The sequence below is a fragment of the Lampetra fluviatilis genome, chromosome 46 (assembly GCF_964198595.1).
Source record: "Lampetra fluviatilis chromosome 46, kcLamFluv1.1, whole genome shotgun sequence".
Lineage (NCBI taxonomy): Eukaryota > Metazoa > Chordata > Hyperoartia > Petromyzontiformes > Petromyzontidae > Lampetra > Lampetra fluviatilis.
This window is the reverse complement of record NC_136320.1, coordinates 4,693,520-4,721,333: the sequence shown is the minus strand read 5'-3', so window position 1 is coordinate 4,721,333 and position 27,814 is coordinate 4,693,520. Positions and strand designations below refer to the sequence as shown.

At 51.3% G+C, this 27,814-nt stretch overlaps 1 protein-coding gene and 1 long non-coding RNA gene across 2 annotated transcripts in view; one reads left to right on the top strand and one right to left on the bottom strand.

Annotated features, from left to right (window-relative positions):
* LOC144947692 (nuclear factor 1 A-type-like) overlaps positions 1–27,814 on the top strand; it is a 101,902-nt gene that overhangs the window by 59,128 nt on the left and 14,960 nt on the right. The window contains exons 4-11 of the mRNA XM_078876990.1: positions 7,718–7,786; positions 10,583–10,657; positions 12,068–12,179; positions 13,115–13,230; positions 15,463–15,576; positions 17,292–17,542; positions 17,985–18,324; positions 21,496–21,593. Of these exons, the coding sequence (XP_078733116.1) occupies positions 7,718–7,786; positions 10,583–10,657; positions 12,068–12,179; positions 13,115–13,230; positions 15,463–15,576; positions 17,292–17,542; positions 17,985–18,324; positions 21,496–21,593 (1,175 nt within the window). The remainder of the gene's footprint in view (positions 1–7,717; positions 7,787–10,582; positions 10,658–12,067; positions 12,180–13,114; positions 13,231–15,462; positions 15,577–17,291; positions 17,543–17,984; positions 18,325–21,495; positions 21,594–27,814) is intronic.
* On the bottom strand, positions 10,762–11,725 carry LOC144947703 (uncharacterized). Its single transcript, XR_013640086.1, has 3 exons — positions 11,657–11,725; positions 10,933–11,082; positions 10,762–10,782 (listed from the first exon to the last, which is right to left on the bottom strand). It is a non-coding gene; the product is annotated as an uncharacterized LOC144947703 (long non-coding RNA).

Below are 27,814 nucleotides of genomic sequence, written 5' to 3'. Positions count from 1 at the left end.
TTGTTGTACGTGTTTGTTCTTGTGTATGTACGGCGAGGCAGTTGGATCGCGTTAAATGTTTATACTTTATATAAAAAGCGGTTATACTACCGTATAACTCGTTACAAAGGAGAACTCCTCTTATACGCAGAGTTATCCGCGATTTACTCATATCCGTGATTTTACTTTTCGTATTCGTGATGTAAACTAAAACTAAAAAACGCAACTATTTTTTATTTTACCGGGTAAGGCCCACTAAACTGTGTGGCTCTTGTTCAGAAGCTACCTGACTCACAAATTGTAGCTCAACGAAGTGGCTTATCACGTGCGAATTTATAGCAGCCAAATACTCTAAACGCGTGATGTCGATTCTTCACGTGGAGGGAAAAACCGGAGGATCCGGAGAAAAATCCACGCGATCACAGGGAGAGACATCAAAACTCCAAATATAAAGCAGGCGTCAGGGTCGGGATCGAATCCGCGACCTCCTGTATACCAGGCGAGGTAGTTAACATCTCTTAGCCACCGTGGTGATGATGAGAGAGAGACACGCAAACTCCAAATATACAGCAGCAGGCGTCAGGGTCGGGATCGAATCCGGCGATCTCCTGTATACCAGGCAAGTTAGTAAACATCTCACCACCGTGGCAACCCCCGCGGATAAGAGGATGAATTTGTTTCGCAACTTTCTCTTATCCGCGGAAAAATCGTGAGTATTAGAAAGCCGTTTCGCTGTGCATTGTGGGTAAAACAACGAATAACCACGGATAATCAGAAGAAATAATGTATTGCCCTACCCATAGTGCCTCACTTCATCTCTGCACCCACGAGGAGCAGCTGCGGAGTGGGTTTAAGCCAGGCTTCAAGTGGAAAAAATATATACAGGGACCAAATTGGTCAGTTCAAAGTTCGAGAATAGAGCAGTGTTACTACCGTCTAACTAGCATCTCACATTCAAGGACAAAGCTCTTCCGAGAACATCCATGGTTCAATGAAATGGCTCCTGGAGTTCATTATGTCCCACTTGTACCTGCGCGGCACGTCCACACGAGACTGGGAATTCTTCTGTGCGAGTCTCATGGCCTTCCGGCTACAATGGAGGCTGCTGTACTTCAGGGTCTGGTTTCTCATCTTCTTGATATGTTTCCTTCTCCATATATGTCATTATCTTCTCTCTTTCCATCTGAAATGAAGACTAGTGAATGGGGACTTTTATCCTGACGATCAGTGCCCTATTCACCTGGGTTTTTCATGAGATGGATGTCTGGGTTTGTTGGTGTTCATGCCGTGTGAACTAAACTATACCATAAACTATTTTTATTTTACCAGGTAAGGCCCACTGAGCCATATAACCCGGCCACAAATAATAGCTCCACGAAGTGGCTAATTACGTGGAAATGTATAGCAGCCAATACTCGTGATGTTGATTCTTCATGTGGAGGCAAAAACCGGAGGGCCCAGAGAAAAAGCTACACAAACACGGGGAAAACACGTACACTCCAAATCTACAGGCATCAGGGTCTGGATCGAACGCACGACCGCCTGCATACCAGGCGAGGGAGTTAACAGCTCGCCACTGTCGTGGCCCTGTATGAGTATGTCCCAACTGAATAGACCGACTCATTCATAGCTGGTTATTTTCATGGCCAGCTTCTGTGCAAGTGTCAAGGACTGCATCACTGAGCCGAACACACAATGACTTATTCCTCACACTGATCCAAAATGTAGTGCCCCCAATTTCGAATTTTAGACTTTTGATTCAAGAATTGGGGACTCAACCCAAATACACAAATACACACACGTGCATGCACATACACAAAGACAATGATGCTTCCCAATAGCCTTTAGCAGAGTAATTGGGCAGGTGCTGCTCACGTGCACCTATGAAGCCTGGCACGGCACACGAGGGGGTGGGTGGCTAACACCACGCCCGGCCGCCTTTGTCTCCCCGGTGCTGATGTATGTAAAAAGATGGTCAACACCAGTGACGTTTATCTGAACCGGTCATCGGCCTCCTCTAGGTCGACTGCCTCAAATGACTACCTGATGCGGTGTGTAAACATCGCCACTGGGGAGACAAAGGCGGCCGGGAGTGGTGCTGGCCCCCCACCCCCTCGTGTGCCATTGCCGGCCTTCATAGATGCTCGCTAACAGCACTTGCTCCTACAGTCTGTTTAGGCTATACGGGGGATCTTTGTCTTTGTTGTGTATCTACGTGCGTCTTTATGCGCGTGTGTGTGACTGTTTCGGTGTGGGTTCATCTGCTTGCGTGCCTGCGTGTTATTACATAATAGGCCGGTACCTCTTGCCAATGTTCACGCCTTGTTGTCAGTCAGCGCGAGTCAATACGTGGCAGGCATTACCATCATCATCATCGTCGTCTGCTCATCTTGCCGAGCCAGGGGATAGCCGATGTAACACGGAGTGGGCTTTCGCGACTAATCTTATCCATGGAGGTTTTTTCTGGGTTGGATCGCGTAAATGTAAATGTGTCGTTAACCCACCACCACCCGACACGGCCAATTCGTAAGTTTTGTCGCGTGAACAGAACGTGCCGATGAGTTACCGCTTCGGCACACCGGCTGTGTGTGTGTTGGAGAGTAAACCCACCGCAACGTTTACCATTCCAGTACTGTGACGTTTCGCCGGCGTTTACAACAACAGCGACCAGCCTCGTCAGGCGATCCGCCAGGCGATAAGCCCGCCTCATGAGCGGCGTGGAGCAACGGCCTTGACACCACAGTCTCCGAGTCCGGTCAGGGGACCACTCGTGAAAGATGGGCCACCACCGCGGCCTGCCACTGATCGCGACCCCGCGACATGTGGGTTGTTTGGTCACTTTAGCCCCGAGGTGCGGAGGAGGTTCGGCTGCAGGCATTCGGAAGCTCGCTTGCATGATCCATCTTGGCTTTAATCAGGCTGGATTGTGTGAGGGGCTCACACAGATGCTTGAAAGTTCTGGATGCAGTCCAATCGGCAAGTTCCTGCGGCTGGTGAGCATGGGACATGTAGCCCGGATACTGAGGAACGGCATGCCCAAACAGCTCCTGTTTGGCCAGATAGAGGGTTATAAATGGGCATGGCACAGATTGAAAATGAGATGTGCTAACCCGGGAGATGTGCGAACTTACTGACGACTTTCACGAGCATTGTCACGATTGGCCTCTGTGGAGGAGGCTCGTGATGGACGCTACTTGGGAGTTAGAGGCAATCGCCCTCCAGCAACAAAGGTGGATGGAGGAGCGACGCTCACCAATGAGTGGAGCCGCCGGGTGGCACCTAGGCATAACGGGTAGCGCAGGTGATACATCTGCCAGTTGTCTCAGTCAACCCATAACACGTGGCTCTGTCCTGTGACCTCCTGCCATCGAGCCTTTGACACTTCACGCGATTTTAAAGTAGACCCAACGCGGTACAAGTGGCGTGGTGAAGTCACCGCCACTTGGTGGCGAATGGCGTCTGTTATTGTCGGTGTTGTTGTTGGTGTGTGTTTGTCTTTGCTTTGTACGTCGGTGCGGTGGGTGGCAAGGCTGTAGCAGTCCCAAAATGTTTGGAGAGAGCAGATTCGAGGCGCGTTATCCGCGAGTAGCTCGCTCGCCCCGTAAGCACAGCGACGATGTTTAGGGTTAGGCGCACAAAGAAAATAAGATAACGATCAGCTCCCTTTTAGCGTGGGGTCAGTGGCAGGGTCAAGTGCCGCGCGCGAGCCCCAATCCCCCTGGCGGGTGAGAGGGCCGAGGAGTCAGCCGCACACCCTCACGGCCACTCGGGGAAAACCTCTCGCGACGTCCGCGCACCTTTGCTCGGAGCGCCCGGCCCCCGCTGAGTCAGTCTCGAGGAAGTCGTCGCTGGCTACTCGCGTCACTTCGAGCACCCAGCGGTGGTTGGGTCATCTTCCAAACGGGGGGGGGGGGGGGGGTTCTTAATGGCTGCGTCAGAGTCAGGCTTTTTAAAAGTTCAGTTCGTTGATGGCCCTCGGCCCGCTTACGCACCCACGGATGCGCAAACGCGTCGTAACGTTTTGGCTTTATGCTTATTTCTAACCTTGTTCAGCTCTTAAGATCCAATTCAGAACATTAGCGTGAAGTGAGCCCAGCTACGTGTCTGTACATTTATGCAGCTTCGTCGAGAACATATGGTAAGTTCGATCAATGCCCCAGGGGGGGTTGGGTGGAGGGGATACTGTACGTGCAACGTTTCTCGAATGGAGAAATGAGAGGAAAATGATGGAAAGGTAACGGAAGAACGGAACCGAGGGGGGTCGTGAGAGATGAGGGTGGGGGGGGGCTACATCAGGGCCTCGACGCTGCACGCAGCGGCGTCTGTTTTCACAGGGGGCGGCGGGGAGAGGGGAGGAGAAGCGGGTCAGAGTGGGGGTGGCTGCCACACGCAGAAGTCACGAGATTTAAGGGAGACTTGAGCTCATTTCCATGTAGAGGCCGCGGAGATTGTAGAGGTGAGAGGGGAGGGATTCCAAGTGGGGGTGGCCACACGCAGAAGTCACGAGATTTCCAGGCACCCTTGAGCTGATCTAGATTTAGAGATAATTCATAAACCTGGAATGTAATTTCTAGGTAGTGGAATTGGAATATGTGGGTGATGTCGACACGATTATGGGGGTGGGTGAGGAGTAGGGGACGCGGGGAGGTGAGGGAGGTGAGGGAGACGGGGAGGTGAGAGACACTGGGAGGGGGTCATCTGATAGTTTGCGTAACTACTGTCATGCCTATTGCTGGAAAATAAAATAAAAATCAGTTTCAAATATGGGCCTCCAAAAGTGACGGCAGAGGTTGATTGGTTTTACTCACAGGCCAGCTCAGCCTACGGTTCTAAATCGCGTCGAGTCTCATGGTAAATACTTACACATGCAGATAAAAACCCTCAATACATTAGCCATTAATACCGTGGCCTTAATAGGAGATATATGGCCCTTAATTTTAGCACAGTTATGTGAGATGAGGAAGGGGCATTGCCTGAAACGTTGACTATTCGATATTTAATTTTAGGGCTGAATATTTGACGAACGCATTTTGTGTTGATTAGTATTTGTGCTCGTGCACCACTGCCAACGCAGCAGCAGCAGCACTCACCAAATGATTTGTTACAAATATCCGATTGCCATCATCGTGAGTGTGCCACCACAGCCGGTGGAGAGCCGTCTGCGCGCACTGCAGAGGTCGCAAACGGGTTTTGATTCCTTACTCTACCCGTACCCCTACCCGGCCGGGTACAGGTAGGGTACGGGTATCGGGTACCTGATTGCGACCTCTGGGATGAAGCCATGTTGCAGGCGCGGGTGGGTTGATTCTAGGAACTTGAATTGTGAGAAGAGACAAGGCGTTGGGAAATGAGTGACAAACGGTGACTCACCAGTGACTCACGGTCTACCCGTACCCGTACCCGGCCGCACCAGGGTCGCAAACGGCTACCCGTACCCGGCCGGGTACGGGTAGCCGGGTATCGGGTAGGGTACGGGTATCGGGTACCCGGTTGCGACCTCTGACGCACTGATATGTGGGGCGTGGGGGGGGGACCTATGTCATGGATCCTATTATCCGCGATTTTACTTCGCTTATCCGCGGGCTTAATACATCACAGATGAGCCCAAGGGTCATAGGATTAGCTTGCCGTGTGGCTGCTCTCGTCCGTAGATGCATCGCGGATAATGGGAGTATCGACATACCGTCTCGTAGACGTGTTAGCAAGCCGAAACGCGATGCATTGTGGGTAAAATTGTGGACAATCACGGATAATGGGGAGAAATAGAGCGGAAGATAAGAGGAGTTTTTCAGACCCTTTATCAGCCACGGAGAATAGGAGTCGCGGGTTATAGGGCATGGATAAAAGGAGCTATCCTTTATACTGATGCTTATGCGTACACAAAGACAAAGCTTACCGTGTAGCCTTAACCGGCTGTTGGGGTAAGTGCTGTTAGCGAGCAGCACCTATGAAGGCCGGCACGGCACACGCGAGGGGGTGGGCGTCCAGCACCACGCTCGGCCGCCTTTGTCTCCCCAGTGGCGATGTTTACACACCGCACCAGGTACTCATTTGAGGCCTCGTCGACCTAGAAAAGGCCCAGGACCGGTTCAGATAATCATCAATGGTGTTGGCCGTGAATGGGAATCGAACTTAGGTCGCTGGGTTTGTAGTACAGCACGCTAACCGCTGCACCACCACTCGTGCACACACAGACACGCAGACACGCTAAGCCCTCGCTCCGATATCCCTTTGTCTGTTTTTATGAAATGCCTCTTGGTTGTGCCCAATGTACGAATGTTTCATTTTTCACCCAGTTTTTTTCAGTTATTTAATTGTGCGTGCATGCGTTTGTGGGGAGCGGTAGGGTAGAGTTGGCATACTCTTTGGATCTTTCGGTAAAGTCACGTAGGTCGAAAAATAATAGATCACGACGTTTCGCTCGCAGCACAGGCAATCGTCTTCAGGTGAGAGTTAGCAAACTTCGCTCTGAAGCCGGCCACCTGAGGTTCGATTCCTGCTCTTGACCAACAACAGTGGTGAATGTTTAAACCGGTCCTGGGCCTCTTCTAGATCGACTAAGAATTAAATGACGACAGTATCTGCTGTGGCCTGTAAATATTATCATGAGGAGACAAAGGCGGCCGGGCCTGCTGTTGGTCACCCGTCCCCTCATGTGCCTTGCTGGACTTAATAGGCGGTCGCTGACAGCGCTTGCCCCAACAGCAATATGTTTAGAACCTAAATGCCAATGTTGAGGTCTGCCAGCCACGACAGGGCTTCAGGAGAGAGTTTTTTTCTTCTTGGTTCTTTCGGTAAAGTCACGTAGAAGGGAAATACAAAAATAATAAAAGTAAAACATAATAAAATAATTCTTACGACGTTTCGGCCACAACGCAAGCAGCCGTCCTCAGGTGAAGAACAGGTCTGTCGGAAAGACAGCGTCTGAATGTCTTTCTGACAGACCTGTTCTTCACCTGAGGACGGCTGCTTGCGTTGTGGCCGAAACGTCGTAAGAATTATTTTATTATGTTTTATTTTTATTATTTTATTATTTCCCTTCTACGTGACTTTACCGAAAGAACCAAGAAGATGAATCCCTGCAGTCACGAAAGCTTTAAATCGAAAAAGAGAGAGTTTTTGTTTACTTTTTCTATTCTTCCATTGAAGGAGCCTTTCACAGCATTAAGTAAGGGGGCTGTACTTGGCGTGGTAATTAGTGCATTGCGCAATCAACCCAGCAACCTGAATTCGATTCCCAGTGGCGGCCTACATCTGAACTGGTCTTGGTCCTCCCCTAGGTCGACTCAGCCTTGAATGAGCGCCTGGTGCTGTGCGTGAACGTCAGCACTGTGGAGACAAAGGCGGCCGGGCGTGGTGCCGTCTATCCCACACCCTCTGCCATGACGATATCACGTGCCAGATGCGCGCGCCCCTCCTTCAGCCAGCAACGGGGAAACATTTTCACCAGGGAATAATCATGGTCACGACTCCCATCTAAACGTTTATGGTGTCTCCTCCGTGAATCTCTCTCTCACCCAGACGCCAGAGAGTAATTCCTGCAGTCACGAAAGCTCCAAATTAAGTTTTATCCCACACCCCTTCGCGTCCCACAGTGCCCGCCCTTCGTAGGTGCTGCTCGCTAACAGCGCTTGCCCCAACGGTCTGTTGAAGGCGATACGGGGGGCGGGGGGGAGCTTTTGTCTCTTTGTGCTTGTGTGTGTGCGTGACTCCATGTGTCTGGTTTGTGTCCGTCTAGCGGAGTCGCGGCACCTCGGAGCGAGTCCCGGAAGGAGGGAGGGCGACATGAAGGGCCCCATGGAAAACGGTAAATTGGTTTGCCCGTTTGAATAAGCGTAACAAACCCTTGTTAGTTGTCCTCGCCCCCCCCCGCACCTACGATTGGTACGGCGCGAAAGACGTTCGCCGCACGTGTACGTACGTGGGATGCTGCGGCGGCGTCAACGCGAGAACGCCGGACTCGCAATCCGGAGGTCCGCCCAGCAGCGGCGTAGACCTGCACGCCGCAGTTAGTCGAGCGGCGGGGCAAAGTGTGGGTGCTCACGCCTCCTTTCAAGACGTCCGGCCGGCGTGGATGAGTAGGCCAAAATACCCTCCTGAGCTCACTCGCTCGCGTGGGAGTTCTTCCGCCAGCAGGGGCACGTCGCAAAAAAGTGTGCGGGACTGCACCTTTACCTTCGCATTTATCGCAGTTGTGTGCCGTGACGATATCACGTGCCAGATGCGCGCGCCCCTCCTTCAGCCGGCAACGGGGAAACGTTTTCACCAGGGAATAATCATGGTCACGACTCCCATCTAGACGTTTATGGTGTCTCCTCCGTGGATCTCTCTCTCTCACCCGGATGCCAGACAGCGACTCCTTGCTGTGTGCGACTGCCACCTTATTCTAAGGCCATCAAAAGCTGTCGGCCCAAATTCGCCGAGGATTAAATTTCACGCTGTCTCGTATTTGTTTTGTGCCGTCAGTGGTGACCAGGCTGAGATCATTCAACTCGCCACAGTTGAGAACCCAGTTTAATCACGGGCGTCCGAAGCCCACTTTCAAAACCCAGGAGCTTGGCGGTCTTGGCCCAGTGTATCTGACGCAGCCATGACCATCCACCTAGCCGTGCTGCCGACTCTGATGCATCGCTGTAATATACTTACAGTCGCTTAAACCTTTTAGTTTCATAACCGAGTGAATAAGTCACGGTGGCAAGTCTGTTTTGGACAGAAACTTGTTAGCAAATGGTTTCACAAACGTTTGCAAACATGAACACGCGTACATTGCATAAAAACACGATGTGCTTGGAATCGCTCGTGATATCAGGAGTTGAGGGGGGGGGGGTGTTTTGACGCACTGCACTGTGAGCCAGGCAACCTGAGTTCAGTTCCTAATCTCACGGCTCACATCAGTGGCGAGTAATTGGGATCCTCGGATGGAGGAATGCGCATTATAAATTATTATATCTGAACCGGTCATGGTCCCGCCATTCTCCCCACTTCCACCAACCTGCACTGACCAGCGTGGTGAGGTCTGGTCCAACCACCGTCATGACGGACATGGGATGGGGAAGCTTTCAGCTTTCTATCATTCTTATCTGGAATGGCCCATACAGGATTTTATTTTTTTTAAAGCGGCTTTGATAAATCAGAATCTTTATTTAGACTGTAAGAATCCGATGAGCTATGAAGCTCTTTGTAGGTGCTGGTCAGAAAGTCACAACAACAAACATAACAAAAAAAACAATAGGAGTGCAAAGTATACGAAAGCTAAGCGAGTCACTAAATATTAAAAATATATATAAAGTGTCTCAGGAAGTTAATGTTTATGCCGCAGCTCTGAAAACCAACGCAGTTGAATTCCTGGGTGCCAGCAAGCGTTGCCACCTGTGAGCTTACACACAGAAACGGGGCACATCGTGAGAAGGAGACAAATCATCGCACGTGATGCATTTATTGTTATTGCTAGTATTATGATTGTGAACGACGCAAATGATAAAATCCACGAAAGGACGGAAAATATTCCCAGGACAGCAGCAACCTCTTATAACGATCCTGGGAAAACAGGTGGCAACGCCGGCCCGCCCGCCCGCCTTAGTCAATCCTCGAGTTGAAGAGGGTATTACATTTGCATGGCGAATAATGGTTTAGGGCCCCAGCCATCAACAATAGCACAAAGAAACTCATTGTATTGAGACAATGACCTTGGTTTTACACTCACTGTGGGCAAGCCCATCTTTGAGAGCTTAATAAGCACGGAGCAAAACACACAGCTCAGCTCAGCTGTGTGGTTTAGCATTTGGACAACCGGTTAGGGGTGTAATCCGTTCATCACAAACGTACAATTTAATAAATTGTCTTTTAAGGGGGTAGGCGCAATGTAAAGATATAAAAATAAACTGTAGCTAATATTTCAAAGGTTGTCGGTTCAATGCCATCTCTTGGCAGGGCAGGCAACAGAATAGTTTTTTTAATTACCCCCTCCGCCCGCCCCCTCCCCAACCCAAAACAATTTAATTGGTGGAGGAAAGTGTGGGTAGCTCGCTGCTTTTCCACGCCATGTGGCCAATGTGAACTAGTGGGTTGAATGATCCTTTGGGAGGTCTGTCTAGAGCTCCTTCCAGCGGGGGGCCCTTCCTGCAAGCAGTGGCGTGAGCGAGCAATTTCAGGGCTGCGCCTTCACCAAACCGCCCACAGTGCGCACACTGTCATGAAATCTCAGAAGCTAAGCCGGTTTCAGCCTGGATATTGCTATAAATGCTTAAAAATGTGTTAGAGGCTGCTGCTGCTGCCGGGCAGAAAAATCAATGGCTGAGCTGTATGATGCTGCAACGCCTATCTTACGCTTCCCATCTTCACCAACCCGCTCTGACCAGCGCGGTGAAGTACAGTCAAATAACCACCCCCCCCCCCACTTCCCGTGACTCGCGTGGATGTGGGGAGGCCTTCATCCAGCAGTGGATGGACACGGGGCCTCTTTGCGCGTGTAACGCCGCATTCCTTTAATCGACGTGTCGTAAAAAAAAGTTGAGAAATGGGGGGGAGGGAGGGAGGGGCAGGGAGGCAGGGATTTTTTTAATTTCTTGGCCGAGATCTAACGCCAGCTGTGTCGGATTTTCAGGGCACCTGGGCCTCAGCGATCTCTTCACGACATCTGGGGTCTTTGACGTCATGGAGCTCGTTCAAGTCTCCAAGAGTGAGTGTGTCGGTGATGGTGGCCGAGCCGTCCGTGTGCTGCTGCAGCCCCCGTTGCCGCCGGCGACCCCCGCCTGCCCGCCAGCCCGCCCGCCTGCCCGCCAGCCCGCCCTCCTGCCCCCGCCGCTGCGTTAAAAATTAATAACGGCAAAGACAAAGGGGGGTGTGCGACAATGGCGCGTAGTCATGGGGTCTCCACGGCCGACTGTGCAAAGTGTACGGGGTGTAAGCCTTTAATTATAGCGCGCGCGTGCGTGCGTGCGTGCGCGCGCATACATCACGGGGAGCGGGGAGCGCGCCGGGCGACGGCGGACGAACGCCGCGACCCCGAGTTCCCGTTGCCGGCCACGGCTGCCGACGTCGGGTGGCGGAGCGACGTCAAAAGCGATCCTCGTCCTACCCTGGGTCGGCTCGGCCTCAGTTGCGCTGCGAAGAAGCGTCGGGGAGACGAGAGATGCTCGCTCGCTCGCCCGCGGGACTGGCCCCCCACAGCGGTCTCGAGAGAGGTGGCCGTACGCGGGCGACGTTTTGTCTTTCCCGCATGTCCGTGTGCGTGCACGTTCGTACACGTTTGTGCCACAGTGCCCGTGCGCCTCAGCGCGTGCGCGTGTTCACGAGCGTGCGCTCCGGACCCGGCGGCACGAGTACGATTCCCGCTCACGGCCAACACCAGTTATGATTGTCTGAACCGGTCCTGGGTCTTCCCTAGGTCCACTCGGCCTCAAATGAGCACCTGGTGCGGTGTGTAAACATCGCGGCCTGGCGTGATGCTGGCCACCCACCCCTTCGTGCGCCGGCCTTCGTAGGTGCGACTCGCTAGCAGCACTTGCCCCAACAGTCTATTAAGGCTACACGGGGGAGCTTTGTCTTTGTATCGTGAGAGCCGTTGCACAGTGGTTAATTCACTGCATTATGATCCCATCATCGCGAGTTTCAACTCCCAGTCGCGTAAAAATATCAGCGGTTGTCACGGGCTGTCTGCGATTGTTCCGCACCTTACCTGTGTCGACAACGTGGCCTTTACGAGTACCCGGTGCAGTGTTTGTGTGTTTGAGCACCAACATCGCCAGACGTAGACACGAGCCACGCACTCCCATCGTGCGCCGCCATGCTGACCGTGACAGCTGCTTGCTGCCGGCGCTAGGGGCGAGCGCCGACCAACGAGGGGTCTCTCTCGACGTGCGCACGTGTTTCTGCGTCTTTCCGCATCTCCATTAAGCCTCTGTGTGTGCGTGTGTGTGGTTGCGTTGTCCATGATTTTGTCTCTTGTTGTGTTCTTCTCTTTGTGCCCGTCTCGTCTCTGTTTGACATTTGTGTCTCTTTCTCTGTGTATGTTTCTCTCTTCCTATCCACGTCTGTCCTTGTGCATGTCTGCCTGCTCCATGCGTCTCTCCCCACGCTCTCCACGCAGCTCCCATCGCGTCAGTCGGAGTGACTGGCTTCAGTCTGCCCACAGGCATGGAGGCCCCGTCCTTCCTGGCCTCCATGGCACAGGTCCGGCCAACGCACCTGGGTCCCAGCAGGTGCCTTCTTAACTCCCACACCTCACACCACACACACACCTACACACACCACACACCACACCTATACATACACACCACACACACACCTACACACACCACACCTATACATACACACTACACACACCTACACACATACCTACACACCACACACACCTACACACACCACACACACACCTCACACCACACACATACCTACACATACCAACACACACCTACACACACCACAAGCTCGCATGTGTTCGTGTGTGTGCACGCATTGTGGGGAGGAGCTGTGTAGTGGTTATCGCAATGCGCCACAAACTCGCACACCCGAGTTTGATTTATACTCACAGCCAACATCGGTGACGAATATTTGAACCAGTCCTGCGCTTCCTCTAGGTCGACTCAGCCTTGAATTAATACCTGGCGCAGTGTCTAAATGTCATCACCGGATCGACAAAGTCGGCCGGGCACGGTGCTGGCCACACGACTCAATTGTGTCCCGTGCCGGCCTCCGTAGCTGCTTGCTAGCGGCACTTGCCCCTCATAGTCCGTTAAAGGCTACACGAGGGAGCCATGACTTTACCTATGAGGCTGTGTGTGGAGGTGTGTTGCAGTGTGTAGAGGGGAGCGGTTCTGTAGCGTTCAGCGCTACGCTGCGCTACGCTGCACTACGAACCTGGCGACCCGAGTTTGATCCCCGCTCACGGCCAACGCCGGTGACGATCATTTGAACGGGTCCTGGGTCTACCTTAGGTCGACTCAGCCTCAAATGAGTCCCTGGTGCGATGTTTAAACATTGCCACGAAGGAGACAAAGGCGGCCGGGCGTGGTGCTGGCCACTCCCCCCCCACCCCTCGTATGCCGTGCCGGCCTTCATAGGTGCTGTTCGCTAACGGCACTTGCCCCAACAGTCTGTTAAGGCTACACGGGCGGGTCTTTGTCTTTGTATGCAGCGTGATGCAACACAAAGGCTCACCGATGGAGGAGATGGAGAGCCCCGGGGAGGAGTTCTACAGCCAGGAGCGCTCATCCACAGGCAGTGCCCACTCGGGGACGTGGCACAGCGAGGGTTCGTATCGGGAGCGGGATCCTGGGGCCTGAGATCGCGGGATGTCTGAAGCATGCTGGGGTTAGGGTGGTCTTGCGGTGCGAGGGCGAGCTGGGAAACGAACGGCTGGATCCATTTCTGCCGGATGGGAAGGCCGCGCTGTCAGTTGGTGGTCTCGGTAAATCGACCCGCGGCGTGTTCAACGTTCAGCCCTTTTTGAGCCGTTTGTCTGGACAGGGCTGACTGAGAGGACTCTGCGTCGTGCATTGTGGTGGTCGCATGGGCACGCATCCCACGCTGTCGTCCCGCTCTTCGTGAGCGTGTTCTTAAGTTCCGAGCAAAAACTCCCAGTTGTTGTGGGGGGGGGGGATCGGCTGCTCGGATCTTGTTCCTCCACGTGCTTATCTTATTTAATATTTTCATATTCATCTCATGTTTCGTCTTATTCTATCATATTTATCTTATTTTGTCAGATTCATCTTATTTAATCTTGTTTTATCACGTGCTCATCTTATTCCTCCACGTGCTTCCATTGTGTCTGCCTCTTGCCGAGTCACATCCACTCCTCTCGTGTCTCATTCCACCGCATCCTTCCCACCACACCCTCAGTTCTCCCTCAACTCCTTCTGCCTTGCGCCGGCATCTGCCCGGCCCCTTCTCCATTGCGTGGTTTTGGTTCAAAGAACCACAGCAATGGCTGCGCGAGTAATCGCTTTGTGATGTCCTCTGCAGAAGCAGGTGAAATCCATTTTGATATCCCGTTGTCTTTTTGGACAAGTGAGAGCATCTCTGATGTCCGTGGTGAAGCTGTGATTTGTTGAGCTGTCACTTGAGGTGGGCCAGGTCGCTTCTGAAAAACAAGTTGATACCTCAGTGGGCTTTGCCTGGTAGGATGGGGATGGTTTAGCGGTTGTATTTGTTTGTGTTTGGGTGATTTGTTTACCTTGCTTGTACTTGGCACTGCTATCGTGTTTTTGTACTGCTTGTTGTTGTAACGTTCTTACCCCAAGCCCCTACTGGACATCTGTTAAAAAGAGGTTTATAGCGCATCGGATTCCTCCAGTCTAAATAAATATTCTGATTCTGATAAAACGCCAGCATCGTCAGTGTTAAGAGTCCATCCAGAAAATCTGGGGCAGTGTTCATCTTCCATTTACAGCTTTGAACTAGTGAGGGGAATTCCACGTTCCTGTGGCGGGGGCGAGTTTGCCCATAGTATGACCCCTTATAGACTTCTCACAAAGCGTTGCTCGGTTTATTCACCCCAGAGGGGGTGGCGTTGACCCCCTGGCTGACGTTCGAACTCACAACCTTCCCCTTGCAAGGCGCAGACTCTTAACCACGGCACTACTCAGGCACTTGCACACAGAGAAAGAGAGAGACAGCTGTTATTGGTTTTTCATTTGACCCATGAAGAAGTGATGCTGCTGTCAGTGTTGTTTCTGCACTTATCTCTTTACTCGATGGGAGTCTAACTACAAGGTGTAACATTGTGAATGTGGCTCTAAATTACAGATGATGACAACTCACTGAGCCTCCTGGAACATCAAATTAATGTTTGCTAAATAGGTTTTAACAAAAACAGCTGTTTTCTGTACATCCCCTCGTGTGCCGTGCCGGCCTTAACATAGGTGCTCGCTAAAAGCACTTGCCCCAACAGTATGTTAAAGGCTACACGGGGGATCTTTGTTTTTTGTCTCTATGTGGACGAAAGTCGTGGCACTGCGATTAGCGCACTGCAACACACCTGGCAATGTGGCACCCCGAGTTCACATCCTGGCCACGGCTTAATATGAGCGATGAATATCAGAACTGCTCCTGGACCTCCTCGATGTTGACTCAGCCTTAAAACGAGTACCTGTTGCAGTGTGCGAAACATCACCACTCGGTAACACTGGCCACCCCTCACAGAACCATGCTAGCAATCAGCGATACTCGCCAACAGCATGCTGCCCCAACAAAATTCGAGCTGTGTTTGTGTGTGCATGTGTAGGGGGGGGGGCAGTAGTGTAGTGGTTAGGGTACTGCGCTACGAACCCGGCGACCAGGGTTCGATTCCCGCTCACGGCAAACATCAATGCTGAATATTGAAACTACTCGAATGAGTTCCTGGTGTGGTGTGTGAACATCAGCACTGGGGAGACAAAGACGGCTGGGCATGGTGTGGGGAACCCACCCATGCCGTGTCGGCCTTTGCAGGTGCAGGGGGGATCTTCGTACGTGGTAATAATCATGACACGTGTGTGGCTGCAGAAATGGGCTCCCCAAGCATGAAGAAAGCAGAGAAATGCACGTTCAGCCCCACCTCGCCTCAGCAGCCGTCGCTCTTCACCCAGCATCACAGGCCCGTCATCACCGCACCTCGCGGTGAGCCTCGGTTCAGTCTGTTGCTCCGTCTCCTGAAGTCCCAGCGTGTCCATTACCGTCACCACAAGTCATCAATTTAGTCTGGCAAATATTTGGTAGCGCTGCCGCCGCCGCTGTTACTTTGGCAGTGACTCAACACATTCATCAATAAAATAAGAGGTAATGATTCAGGTTCCTGGGACTTGTATAAGCGCTAAGCACTAATAAATGTGCGTTCCGAGTATTTGGCTGCTATACGTTTCCACGTGATAAGCAACTTGAGCTATAGTTTGTGGCCAGGTCGCTTCTGAAAAGGGCTACACAGTAGCTCAGTGTGCTTTACCTGGTAAAATAAATAAATAACAACCCCTCCTGAAAAAGAGTAATATGACTCATGGTGGCTGTCCTTGATAAATACGTTTTTAAAAGTTGAAATAAGCAATTCATAGCCGATCGCGTAGGGTCAATTCCCAAAATATCACGAGTGAGATTATCATGTGCAGCACGAGACTGTTACCCACAGGGATACGAGGCAGCACCCAAGCTAGCTGACCTGTCAAATCATTTTTATTGCAGTCCTTATTTATCTGTGGCTTTTATCTTTCGGTTCTCTGGTTTCCTCCTGTACGTCGGATTCTGTCCTTGCATATAGGCACATTTATTCAGGGGCTAAATGCCAATGTTGAAGCCTGCTGGTCACAATACGGCTTGCGTCGTGTTGCTATTCCTCCGTTAAAGGAGCATGGATGACAGTGGTTTACTGTAGGGCCCATGCTTTGGCTTGCCTGGCCACAATCCCACGAAATGTGGCCTGTCTTGAATGCCTCTCTGCATTTCTGCGTACCTCTGTGTCTCTTTGGGTTTCCTAAATGGTCCACAGTTTGGTGTGCATAGCCACAATCGCACCGTAGCCTGCCCTTACATTCACGAAGGAGACGTGCGTATCGGCCTGTCGATGTTATGATGCGGTTGGTGGTTACACCGCCCGTGTCTTCGAGGAAGATTGTCAAAGCGAGAGGAGGTGCGTTATTTGGGTTTCGAAGGAGGCGTTTATTCTGGACACGCAAGACGTGTGGTGACTGCTGGCGGGCGTAGCACCCCCATTCACCACCGCACCGGCTCGCTTTGTCTGACCCGCCCTGTGGTCCTCTCGTCGTCATGAGCGCCGCTTCTCCGCCGCACACACACACATACACGCTGTCTCTTACACACACGCACACGCTGTCTCTTACATACATACACACACTGTCTCTTACACACACACACGCACCGTCTCTTACACACACACATCGTCTCTTATACACACGCACACATGCTGCCTTTGACACACACTCACACACGCTGCCTTTGACACACACACACACGCTGTCTCTTACACACACACACACACACGTCGTCTCTTACACAGGCCATCTCTGACACACACACGCCCCGCAAACACACGCACACACACACCCCGCACACACACATACACACGCTGTCTCTTACACACACGCCGTCTCTTACACACACACATCGTTTCTCTTACACCCACAGGCCGTCTCTGACACACACACGCCCTGCAAACACACGCACACACACACCCCGCACACACACCCCGCACACACACATACACACGCTGTCTCTTACACACACACCGTCTCTTACACATACACCGTATCTTCCGCGCACACACACACAGTCTCTTACGCAAGCACGCGTCCTCTCGTCCGTGCCTCCCTCCCCCCTCCCGACAGCTGGCAGGCAGCACTCCCAGCCCCTCCACCTGGCGCCGCCGGCTCCCATGCAGCAGCAGATGAGCGCCCTCCCACCTGTACCGCCGGGGCCGCCCTACTTCTCGCACCCGGCTATCCGCTACTCCCCGCACGGCGGTGGCGGCGGCGGCTCCCACGCCCCGCACCCCACGCACGACATCCTCAAGGACTTCGGGCAGATGATCTGCGCGGAGGCGAGCGGGCAGCTCATGGGGCAAGGCCCCTACGGCGCCGTACGTAGCCGCCGGCTGGGGGGGAGTGCGCGTGCCCACGCGTGTTGAGATGCGCCCTCGTTTGGCTTAAGGGACAAACGCTCAACCTGTCCACATACATACCTACCTGAGCTGGCCTACCTGTCTGTTTACCTGCCTTCTGACCTGCTTAACTAAATACCTACCTGCCTGTTTGCCAACCTACATACCTCCCTGCCTGTTGTCTGCACACTTACGGACATTTCCCACATACGTACAACTTTTAACATTGCCAACGGCCAAATTGGTGTTCGTAACTGCCCCTCCACCCTACAATGCTTTCCCATGTCTCTCTTTAAAAAGGAGTAATAAATCTCGGTGGGCTTTCACTTGGTTACATAATGGCGACCGACCTAATTTGCATATAGATGTACACACAAAACCAGACAGCAGAACTGCAAAATGGCTTCTGTTTATCTTTCAGGCGAGCGGAGGTCTGGAGCTGCAAGGGCTAGGCCGCGTTTCCCCGGGCTCTCCCCATGGGCACAGCCCCACGGGGGGAGGGGCCGGTCACCATGGCTACCTGCCCCCCCACTCTGCCCTGCTGCCACCAATGCCCCCACCGGCAGGAGCCATGCCCCGGCCCGTGCCCCTCAATATATCTGGGCCCCCCGGAGTCGGCGGAGGAGGAGGGGGTGGCGGCGGCGGTGGCGGCGGCGGCGGTGGTGGCGGTGAGGGAGAAGATGGGGCAGCACAAAGCCCGGCTCGGTCGACGCATCAGGGGCACGGAGAGACTGGCCTCGGGTCGCCAACATCTCCCTCGGGTGAGCTGGGGACATCGGCAGGCAGGGATTTCATAATCAGAATCGTTATTGAGACTGCAGCAGGAATCCGAAGAGCTATGAAGCTCTTTTTCGCAGATGTCCAGTAGGGGCACGGAGTCAGAACGTTACAACAACAAGCAGTACAAAAACACGAGGGCAGATTATAGGAAAGGTTAACAAACCACTTTAAAAAATATACAAGTAAAACTAAGCTATTTTTATCTTACCAGGTAGAACCCACTTGGCTATTCGCTTATTTTTCAGAAGTGCTCTGGCCACAAATGTTCGCGCAACGAAGTGGCTTATCACGTTGGAAATGTATCGCAGCAAAATAATCTCAATGATCTAAATGCATGTTTCTAAAATGTTGAATTGGATGTTTGAACGGAAGAAAGATGGCAGCGTGAGATCTGGAAACTCCTCCTCCGCGAGCCAGTCTCATTTCCTGGGCAATAAGCGTTTTTGTTTTGTGAGAGAAATCTGTTAAAATTCTATCCACTCGGTTTTTATTTTTTAATAAGATTATATCTCCCTCATGAGTTATGGTTCAATCTCTCACCCGAAGGGATAGCATTGTGTATTACCAATCATTAACCTCCTGTTTGCTGCTATCATGCAAACCATTGCTTTTATGATATCAGCAATATATTTTTACGCTGTTTTTTATTCCAATTCTTTTTTTTCCTCACGAATCGAGTTATGCTAAACAGTACTCATCTTGTGAAAATCGTTCCATACAGGGCTTAGAGAATATTAGTAACAGCTGCTGCTGCGGCCACACAGAAGCACACACGGCGTCCACCTAAAACACTTCGCGTTTTTTTCCCCACCGCGTTTCAAAAGCGGGGGAGGGGGGAGTCTTCTTAGGTCCGACCTGCTCCAACCGCCACGTTCAACGCTTTTTTGGTGGCCAATCGCAGGCAGGCAGTCACAAGTAGCACGTGACCAGACACACACTCTCCAGTCACGTGGCTGTGAGAGGTGACATGGCTTCGTTGGAGCCACCTTGATGTCAGTCACAGAACACGTGCGATGGATGAGCAAAAGAATAATCTGCCATCGGTGAAGCGCCTACTTTTAGGCAAATGAAATGATATTTGACAATATACATTGTTTAGCTGCTAATTAAAACTACCCTAAAATAGTAGATAAGCAGACAACATGTCTCCCTCATATATGTCTCTCCACGTGTAAAAAACTTGATTTTTTTTGTTGCTTTGGCCATGTAATTATCTGCCAAAATGTATGTCACAAGACCATCCCACTACCTGACGCAGCCAAACAAATTAAATTGTCTCACGTGTGTGTATTTGACGTGCTATTCATTATTGTTTCAGCTCGGTTATATTAGAAGAACAATTCTCACAATCGAATTTAGCCATTTGATATGTTTTGCATGCAACTGCGTCAAGCATCTTCAGGACAAGATTCAGGAAGTCGGAAAAGAATCCAAATAATATTGGCTGGGAAAATCTATTTGTCTCGTTCATAAAGCTTCAGTGTTTTCAGACAGCACGGTGCACGCAGCTTATGTACGTAACAGGATGGTTGGGGGGGGGGTACACAGCCTAGGTATGTATTTGCAAGATACTAGATTAATTTTTCTTGGGTCGCGTTTTCCTCTTTGCTCAATGAATGAAGGTAGCAATTTGTATTTCTGGGCATGACGGCACATGTCTGTAAGTCAACACTTGGGAGGTGGAGTTTGCGGGTCGTGCAAATTCGCCATGGAGACATTCGGGACCTACTGGGCCGTGAGGTGGCCTGGAGATGTCAGTTCGCTAAGTCGGTTCGTGACCAGTCGATGTAGAGCTTAGCGTTACTGCGTCATGTGCGTGGGTGTATTCTGGGTTACCGTCGTATGCTCCCGCATGCAAAGCCCTCCTTACAAAGTAATGGGATAAACATATAAATGGAAAACGCCGCCTGAAAAAAGATATTGGACTGTGGCTTTTTTCAGACAAACAAATGGTTCGGCCAAATAACGGGGTTGTGTCAGCCCTAAGTGTTACCCATTCAAGTGGGCGTGACTCCCATCATGCAAAGCAATTCCGTATTCTTACTGATGGTGAAAATATTAATCACGAGGGTGTGAGGTTGATGATGTTATTTTTAATTGATGGTCATTATTCTTATTAATTATTGAAAACGAATATGTTATCTGGCTGGGTTTTGCTGTCGATAGATCGCTTGGGGTGCGGTGGGGAAGGGTACGTGTTCAAGTCCTGCCTGCGGCACGCTCGGCCCATCTGTCTAGGCTGGACAATCGATAGTCAATAAAAAAAAATCGGTGCCACGTGGTGATAAGTCAGCAGAGTGTTGTCCCACAGAGACACTGGTCCTGGGTTATAACAAATAATAATGTTCGGCTCTTTTTTAATCCACTGCTAGATGAAGGCCTCCCCGCATCAGGGGGGTTCTACCATACTTCACCATCCTGGTCAGAGCTGGTTGGTAAAGAGAGGGAGCTAAAGTTCGTGGAAATGACCATAGTCTGGAATTTAACTCGGGTGGCATGGGTACATGGTGAAGTACGTGAACCACTGTGCCACCACTCAACCGTCCCCCCCACACCTCCGGCCATATACGAATGTGGAATTTCAGCCACTGGCTTAAAACCACCAATGCAGATAAGCACTGCTCAGTGCTGTCTTGAGTTCACTGAGTTATTTAGCTTTTTTAATTGTTCAGGGTGATTCCGGTGGTGGTTATGTTCATGTTTTTTAAGGATGAAAATTCTGATAAGGATGATAATACTAATGATAGTCACATTGCTGTGTTTTTTAGGATTGCGATACTCTTTAATGATAGCGACCTTGATATTTTTAATACTGGTGTTACCAATGTTAGTGGTGATTGCGTTTTATATATGTTGAACTTCTTTCACACCATACATAGCCAGCCGTGCTAATCGAACGTGCGGGGGAAGGACAGGTAAACACAAAAAGCTGTTCTGAAGAAACGAGTTTTCAACTTAGACTTAAAAGGGCATAGCTCCAGTGGCTTCTTAATATCGGAAGAGCGTTCCAGACGGCCGCAGAAGCGCGTCTGAAGGCGCACGATGCAGTGACCCTCTTTGTTCGATGGTTAGCCAAAAGTCGCTGCGAGGATGACCGTAGATTGCATGATGGCGGAGATGTTACTAACGACGATGATGTGTTCACGCTGCAGGTTCCAGGGACCCGGGTAGTCCTCCTTCAAGTCGCTCCTTCGTCAACCTGGGGACAGGCCGTGAACCAACGTACATCAATCTGCAGCCGCAAACGCAGGTACATTCATCAGGCGACAATGCGTCTGTGCTTGCACGTGCGTCCATGTGTCCGTGTGTCTCGTGTTTTCGAGCGGCAGTGTAGCGGTTAGCACAGCGCTACGAACCTGGCGGCCCGAGTTCGATTTCCGCTCATGGCCAACATCGGTGACGAATATCGGAACCGGTCCTGGGCCTCCCCTAGGTCGACTCAGCCTCAAATGAGCACCTGGTGCAATGTGTAAACATCGCCATTAAGGGAGCCATAGGCGGCCGGGCGTGGTGCTGGCCACCCCACCCCCTCATGTGCCGTGTCGGCCTTCATAGGTGCTTGCTAACAGCGCTTGCCTCAACAGCCTAAGGCTATACGGGGAGGGTCTGTCTTTGTTTTTAAGCAGTGGTGTGGCAGCGATTAGTGCACTGCGCTACAAGCCTAGAGACATGAGTTAGATTCCTGCTAACGGCCAACTCCAGTGACGATTATCTGGAAGGGTCCTGGGCCTCTGTTAGGTCGACTGAGCCTCAAATGACTACCTGGTGGTGCAATGTGTAAAGATCGCTATTATGGAGGTGAAGGTGGTCATGCAAGGTACTGGCCACCCACCCCCTCGTGTGCAGTGCAGGCCTTCATCGGTGCTTGCTAAGAGCACTTGCCCCAACAGTCTGTTAAGGCTATATGGGGGATATTTATCTTTGCTCGTGTGTGCAGGTATGTGTTTGTAAGCGAGTGCATAATCACCTGATATATCTTCTGCTATATATGTCTGAAAGTCAGTTGAGAGTCTTATGTAAGTCGATGAAGATAAGGGTGACTTGAATTTCTCACGAAGGCTGTAAGGTCACAGTTATGTAATGGCTGTGTTTTTGTTAGGTTTAAAGTTTCCACTGCTCTGCAAGAGTTGCGCGTGGTACCTTCGACTCGTGACATGACACCAACACCGACAGCACAATCGGGATAACGTTGCGGGAAAAGTCACAGTTGATTTAATAAGTGTTAAGTTTGCATCCATACACAAATAACCCTTCTAAACTTGCTGTATTAGCAGCTCTGTCTGTGGCTTATTACTCTGCTAAGATATTGCGATCCTTGATTTTATACCTGGCCATGATGCATGCATTACACTGACATCTGATATCTGAACCTTTTCTGGGTTTCCCCAAGGTTTACTAAGCCCGAAATGTGTGGTATGTGTAGCCATGACCGCCAGCTTGATAGACTAGTAACTGGTTGTGACCCCATCACTACGCTGGATTTAATCGTTGCTCGCTAACAGCACTTGCTGTCTATCCAGGCTAAATGGATCTTTGCATGTGTCGTATTTGAGTCCTACATTACACAATGTGTGCGTGTACGTGTGTGCTGCACATGGTAGTGCAGCGGTTAGCATGCCGCGCTAGGAGCCTGGCGATCCGAGTTCGATACCCGCTCACGGCCAACACCGGTGACGATTATCTGAACCGGTCCTGGGCCTCCCCTAGGTCGACTCAGCCTCAAATGAGTACCTGGTGCGATGTGTATACATCGCCACTGGGGAGACAAAGGCGGCCGGACGTGGTGCTGGCCACCTACCCCCTCGTGTACCGTTTTGGCCTTCATAGGTGCTCACAAACAGCACTTGCCCCAACAGTCTGTTAATGCTATACGGGGGATCTTTGTCCTTGTGCTGCACATATTGTTGATGTAAATAAATAACGATAGTCTGATCAAATCAAGGCAGCCATCCAAGCTGACTGACTTTTGGTCATTTTGAGCCTCGGGAATTTCAGCTGCATCTTAAGGATGCTGTTTATGCTTCAGGCTTGCCTCTGAGTAGCCCGTGTTGACACTCGATTGCTGAATGCACAGAAAGGGAGGGAAATAAGCTTGTGGTTAACCGTACTTCATCTTCGCTTGTACAGCACTAAAACACAGGGGCATTTGGGATAATCACTTGGAAGGTACAGCCAGGAGGATTAACCGGCGTAACTTTAACATCTGACGTTTTCGAGTTCAAATGTTGAAATGAATATTGCTTTGTGGGACGTTAACGTCCATGGGAATCATATTCTTGGTTCTTTCGGTAAAGTCACGTAGAAGGGAAATAATAAAATAATATAAATATAAAACAATACAAATTCTCACGTTTCGACTGCAACACAAGCAATCATCGTCAGGTGTTAAATCCACAGCAATAATTTTTTCTTATTTCCCTTCTACGTGACTTTACCGAAAGAATCAAGAATATGAATCCCTGCAGTCACGAAAGCTTTAAATCAAAATTTAGCCATGGGAATGTGGAGTTTCCAAACACCGAGCAGATGCGAGTACCACGTGAGCTGTCAGTTTGGGCAGGGAGACACTTTGACCTCATCACGTGACACTGCTCGCGAGCAGGAGGCTGGCTGGCAATGCCACAATGTCTGGTGGCAATCATCGACGTGAAAAACAAAACCGGGGGGCAAATTTTGCCCACGTCTCAACAACAAATATATAACTGGCGACGTTTCGTGCAAGGACCCTTCTTCATAGAAGCATTCGATGAAGCCACTTGCGTGGAAGGAATGATCTGGAAGAATGATCTCGTTGAGCAGTGGATGAAATGCAATTTCCCTTTGGAGATGAAACCAAACCGCCCGTGCGTTTATTAATTGTCTCTATTGTATATTTAACACAACAAGAAGCAACAGCAAAGTCGTTGTTGTGTTGCTATCCACAGCTGCTGCCTGCACTGCACCCCAACAGGCGAGGCTTGTGGACTGCCCCTTGACAAAAAAAATCAAACAACTTTCAGAGACCGTACCATTGTCGACTTGGATGGGGGTGGGAATTACTCAAGCGCTGATACTATTAATGTACAGTATTAGCAGCGTTCCCTGTAAATACGCCGCGTTGCTTAATGTACGAAACATTTACGGCGGGGTTATTCCTCGTCGTGAGTAGCTCAGGGAGTTTTTTCTACGTGGAACTTGGTGTCAAGTGTCAAACAAAAACTTTGATGGGCGGGTTTCGTGGGGGCTGCGATTCGGATGATCCACATCCACGCACACACGGGGGGGGCAACCAGTGGGGGGGGGGGGGGTGCCAACCAGTGGGGGGGGGCAACCAGTGGGGGGGCAACCAGTGGAGGGGGGGCAACCAGTGGGGGGACAACCAGTGGGGGGGGGCAACCAATGGGGGGGGGCAACCAGTGGGGGGGCAACCAGTGGGGGGGGCAACCAGTGGGGGGGGCAACCAGTGGGGGGGGCAACCAGTGGGGGGGGGCAACCAGTGGGGGGGCAACCAGTGGGGGGGCAACCAGTGGGGGGGGGGGCAACCAGTGGGGGGGGCAACCAGTGGGGGGGCAACCAGTGGGGGGGGGGGGCAACCAGTGGGGGGGCAACCAGTGGGGGGGGGCAACCAGTGGCGGGGGCAACCAATGGGGGGGGCAACCAGTGGGGGGGGGGGCAACCAGTGGGGGGGGGGCAACCAGTGGGGGGATGATTCCCTCCCCCCAACCAACCCCCCCACACCGTTGGCCGAGTTGGTAGGCGCCACCACCACCATCAATAACGCGGCACAAGGGGGGAGTGAGCGCGCCTCTCGGCCATGCATCACCCGCTGTCACCGAGGGCTTTCTCCTCTCTCCCAGAGCCCTCCATACATTCATTATTTAGTTAGTTTGATGCGACTATTTAGCTACCCCCCCCCCCTTATTGTCTACAACATTCTAATTTGCTGTAATGCGTGTCTTCTCTGTCATTGTGTCGTCTTTCCAACCCCCTTCCAAGTAAGTTACAGTACATTCGTTGAGGTAGAATGTATTTGAAACGAAAGAATGTTGTAATAACCGCAAAACAACATTTCACTGACTAAACTTGTATCTTCAGCCAATGTTTTTGTTCGTGTATTTAAACAGGCGCAATAACTTATGTATGGTGAACTTCTTTCGCACCGTACGTAGTCAATCTGAGTTGCGGGAAAGGACATCAAAACTCTAAACACCACTTATAGGCATCTTTAAGCGCAATTTTTAATAAAAACCAATTCGGTTGTATAAATGTTTAACATCATCCAAATCTGCCCCTCACGAAGTACAAACTTTCGCAAACTTAACGTTGACTGCTACTGCTTGAGGGGAGGGGGGAGGGGCCTCGCGGGCGTTTTGGCGCGAGGCGGGGGGCGGGGCTCGCGGCAGTCACGTCCCTGCCGTCTCGTTGCCACGGGCAACCAGACGTGATGTCATCACCCCTTGAACTTGAACTTGCGTGGGGGTGGGTGAGTGGGTGGGGCCTCTGGCTCAGCACAGACCCGAGCAATCGCCCCTCCGCGGACGGAGAGAGCGCCGGTTGGTGGTGGCGGGAGTGAGGGTGGGGAGGGTGAGGGTGGGGGAGTGGGGGAGTGAGGGTGGGGAGAGTGAAGGGGGGGGGAGAGTGAGGGTGGGGGAGTGAGGGTGGGGGGAGTGAGGGTGGGGGAGTAAGGGTGGGGGTAGCGGGAGTGAGGGTGGGGGGAGTGAGGGAAGGGGGAGTGGGGGAGTGAGGGTGGGGGGAGTGGGGGAGAGTGAGAGTGGGGGGGAGAGTGAGGGTGGGGGAGTGAGGATGGGGGGAGTGAGGGTGGGGAGAGTGAGGGTGGAGGTAGCGGGAGTGAGGGTGGGGGGAGTGTGAGGGTAGGGGGAGTGGGGGAGTGAGGGTGGGGGGAGTGGGGGAGAGTGAGGGTGGGGGGGAGAGTGAGGGTGGGGGAGTGAGGATGGGGGGAGTGAGGGTGGGGAGAGTGAGGGTGGGGGTAGCGGGAGTGAGGGTGGGGGGAGTGTGAGGGTAGGGGGAGTGGGGGAGTGAGGGTGGGGGGAGTGAGGGTGGGGAGAGTGGGGGAGTGAGGGTGGGGGGAGTGAGGGTGGGGAGAGTGGGGGAGTGAGGGTGGGGGGAGTGAGGGGGGGGTAATGCTGCAGAGGGTGGAGGCACGCAAGACCGCAGACAAGAGTAGTCGCTGACCGAGCGAGATTTTTGGAGACTTGATTTTAATTGAAGAGAAAACGAATCGGGTTAACGCGTAAGTAGTCGGCTTTCGCGACCAATGTTAATCATAGTAAAGGCCTTTTTCGGGGGGTTAGATTGCGTACAAATAAATGTATCGTAAAACCTGCCACCAATTGGTAAGATAAACTGGCCAATCCCCTGATGAAGCTGGTTGTAATCACCACGCGAATTGTTTAAACGTTTGCTGAACTAGTAACGAATTGGCACGTTTTGTTTACTTGACAAACCTTACTAATTGGCTGTGTCGGGTGGTAGCGGATTTAACGACACATTTATATTTACGCGATCCAACACAAAAAAAACCCTCTTATGGAAAGAAAAAAAATTACATGATGCGTTGTATGTATGTTGAACTTCTTTTGCACCGTACGTAGCCAACCGTGCTAATCGGAGGTGCGTTGGAAGGACAACAAACTAAACACAAAAGCAGTTCTAAAGAAGGTAGTTTTCAATCGAGGAGAAATCACTTTTCAATCTATAGAAATCAGTTCTTCTCTTAGCTTTTGTTATTTTTGTGCAAGTCGTATCATGTTGATGCACTGCCATGCCATGGGAAACTTCACTTAGTTACATGGTTTTTTTCTTTGCTGCAGCCCGCTTTTATCAGGTGTAACCAGGTTACCAGGGCCTCGCAACGAAAATGATAATTTATTGCCCGGTGGGACTTACCTGTGGCCAAAATTAACCCTAAACTGATCCTCGTCTCTTTTTTAGAAGGCTGCGAGTGTGGTTGTGGTTGTGGGTGGCATAGGGGGGCGGTTTCCCTTGAGTTGGCCACTAGGCGAAAAGCAACCATTGACCCACTTTATTTGCATCTCTGATGTTTGCTTGAGGAATTTTAAGAACCGCGATGCCCTCTGGTGGCTGTCGTGTCGCATTTATATTTGTGGTGTCACGCCTGAAACCAGTTAGATTGTGAGTCGAACACGTTTTCTTTGGTCTATTTCATGCCACATGGCACCATAATTGGCTTAGAGTTGCGAATAATTAAAATTGGGTAACGCAGAATCTGGTGATTCTGCTGCTGGATTGGCAGCGGTACACAAATTACAACAACAAAACCCAACACATTCGTCAATAAAAATACTTAAAATTAAATATTTATTTATAATAGGCGACGTTTCGGGCAATGATCCTTCATAGCATATCAATTATATCCATCCATATTATTTGAGGGCACTGGTGTTGTGTTAAATAGTTGCCAAAATAATTCTACTTTAAATAAAATGGATGTTTACACTCAATGTATAGACA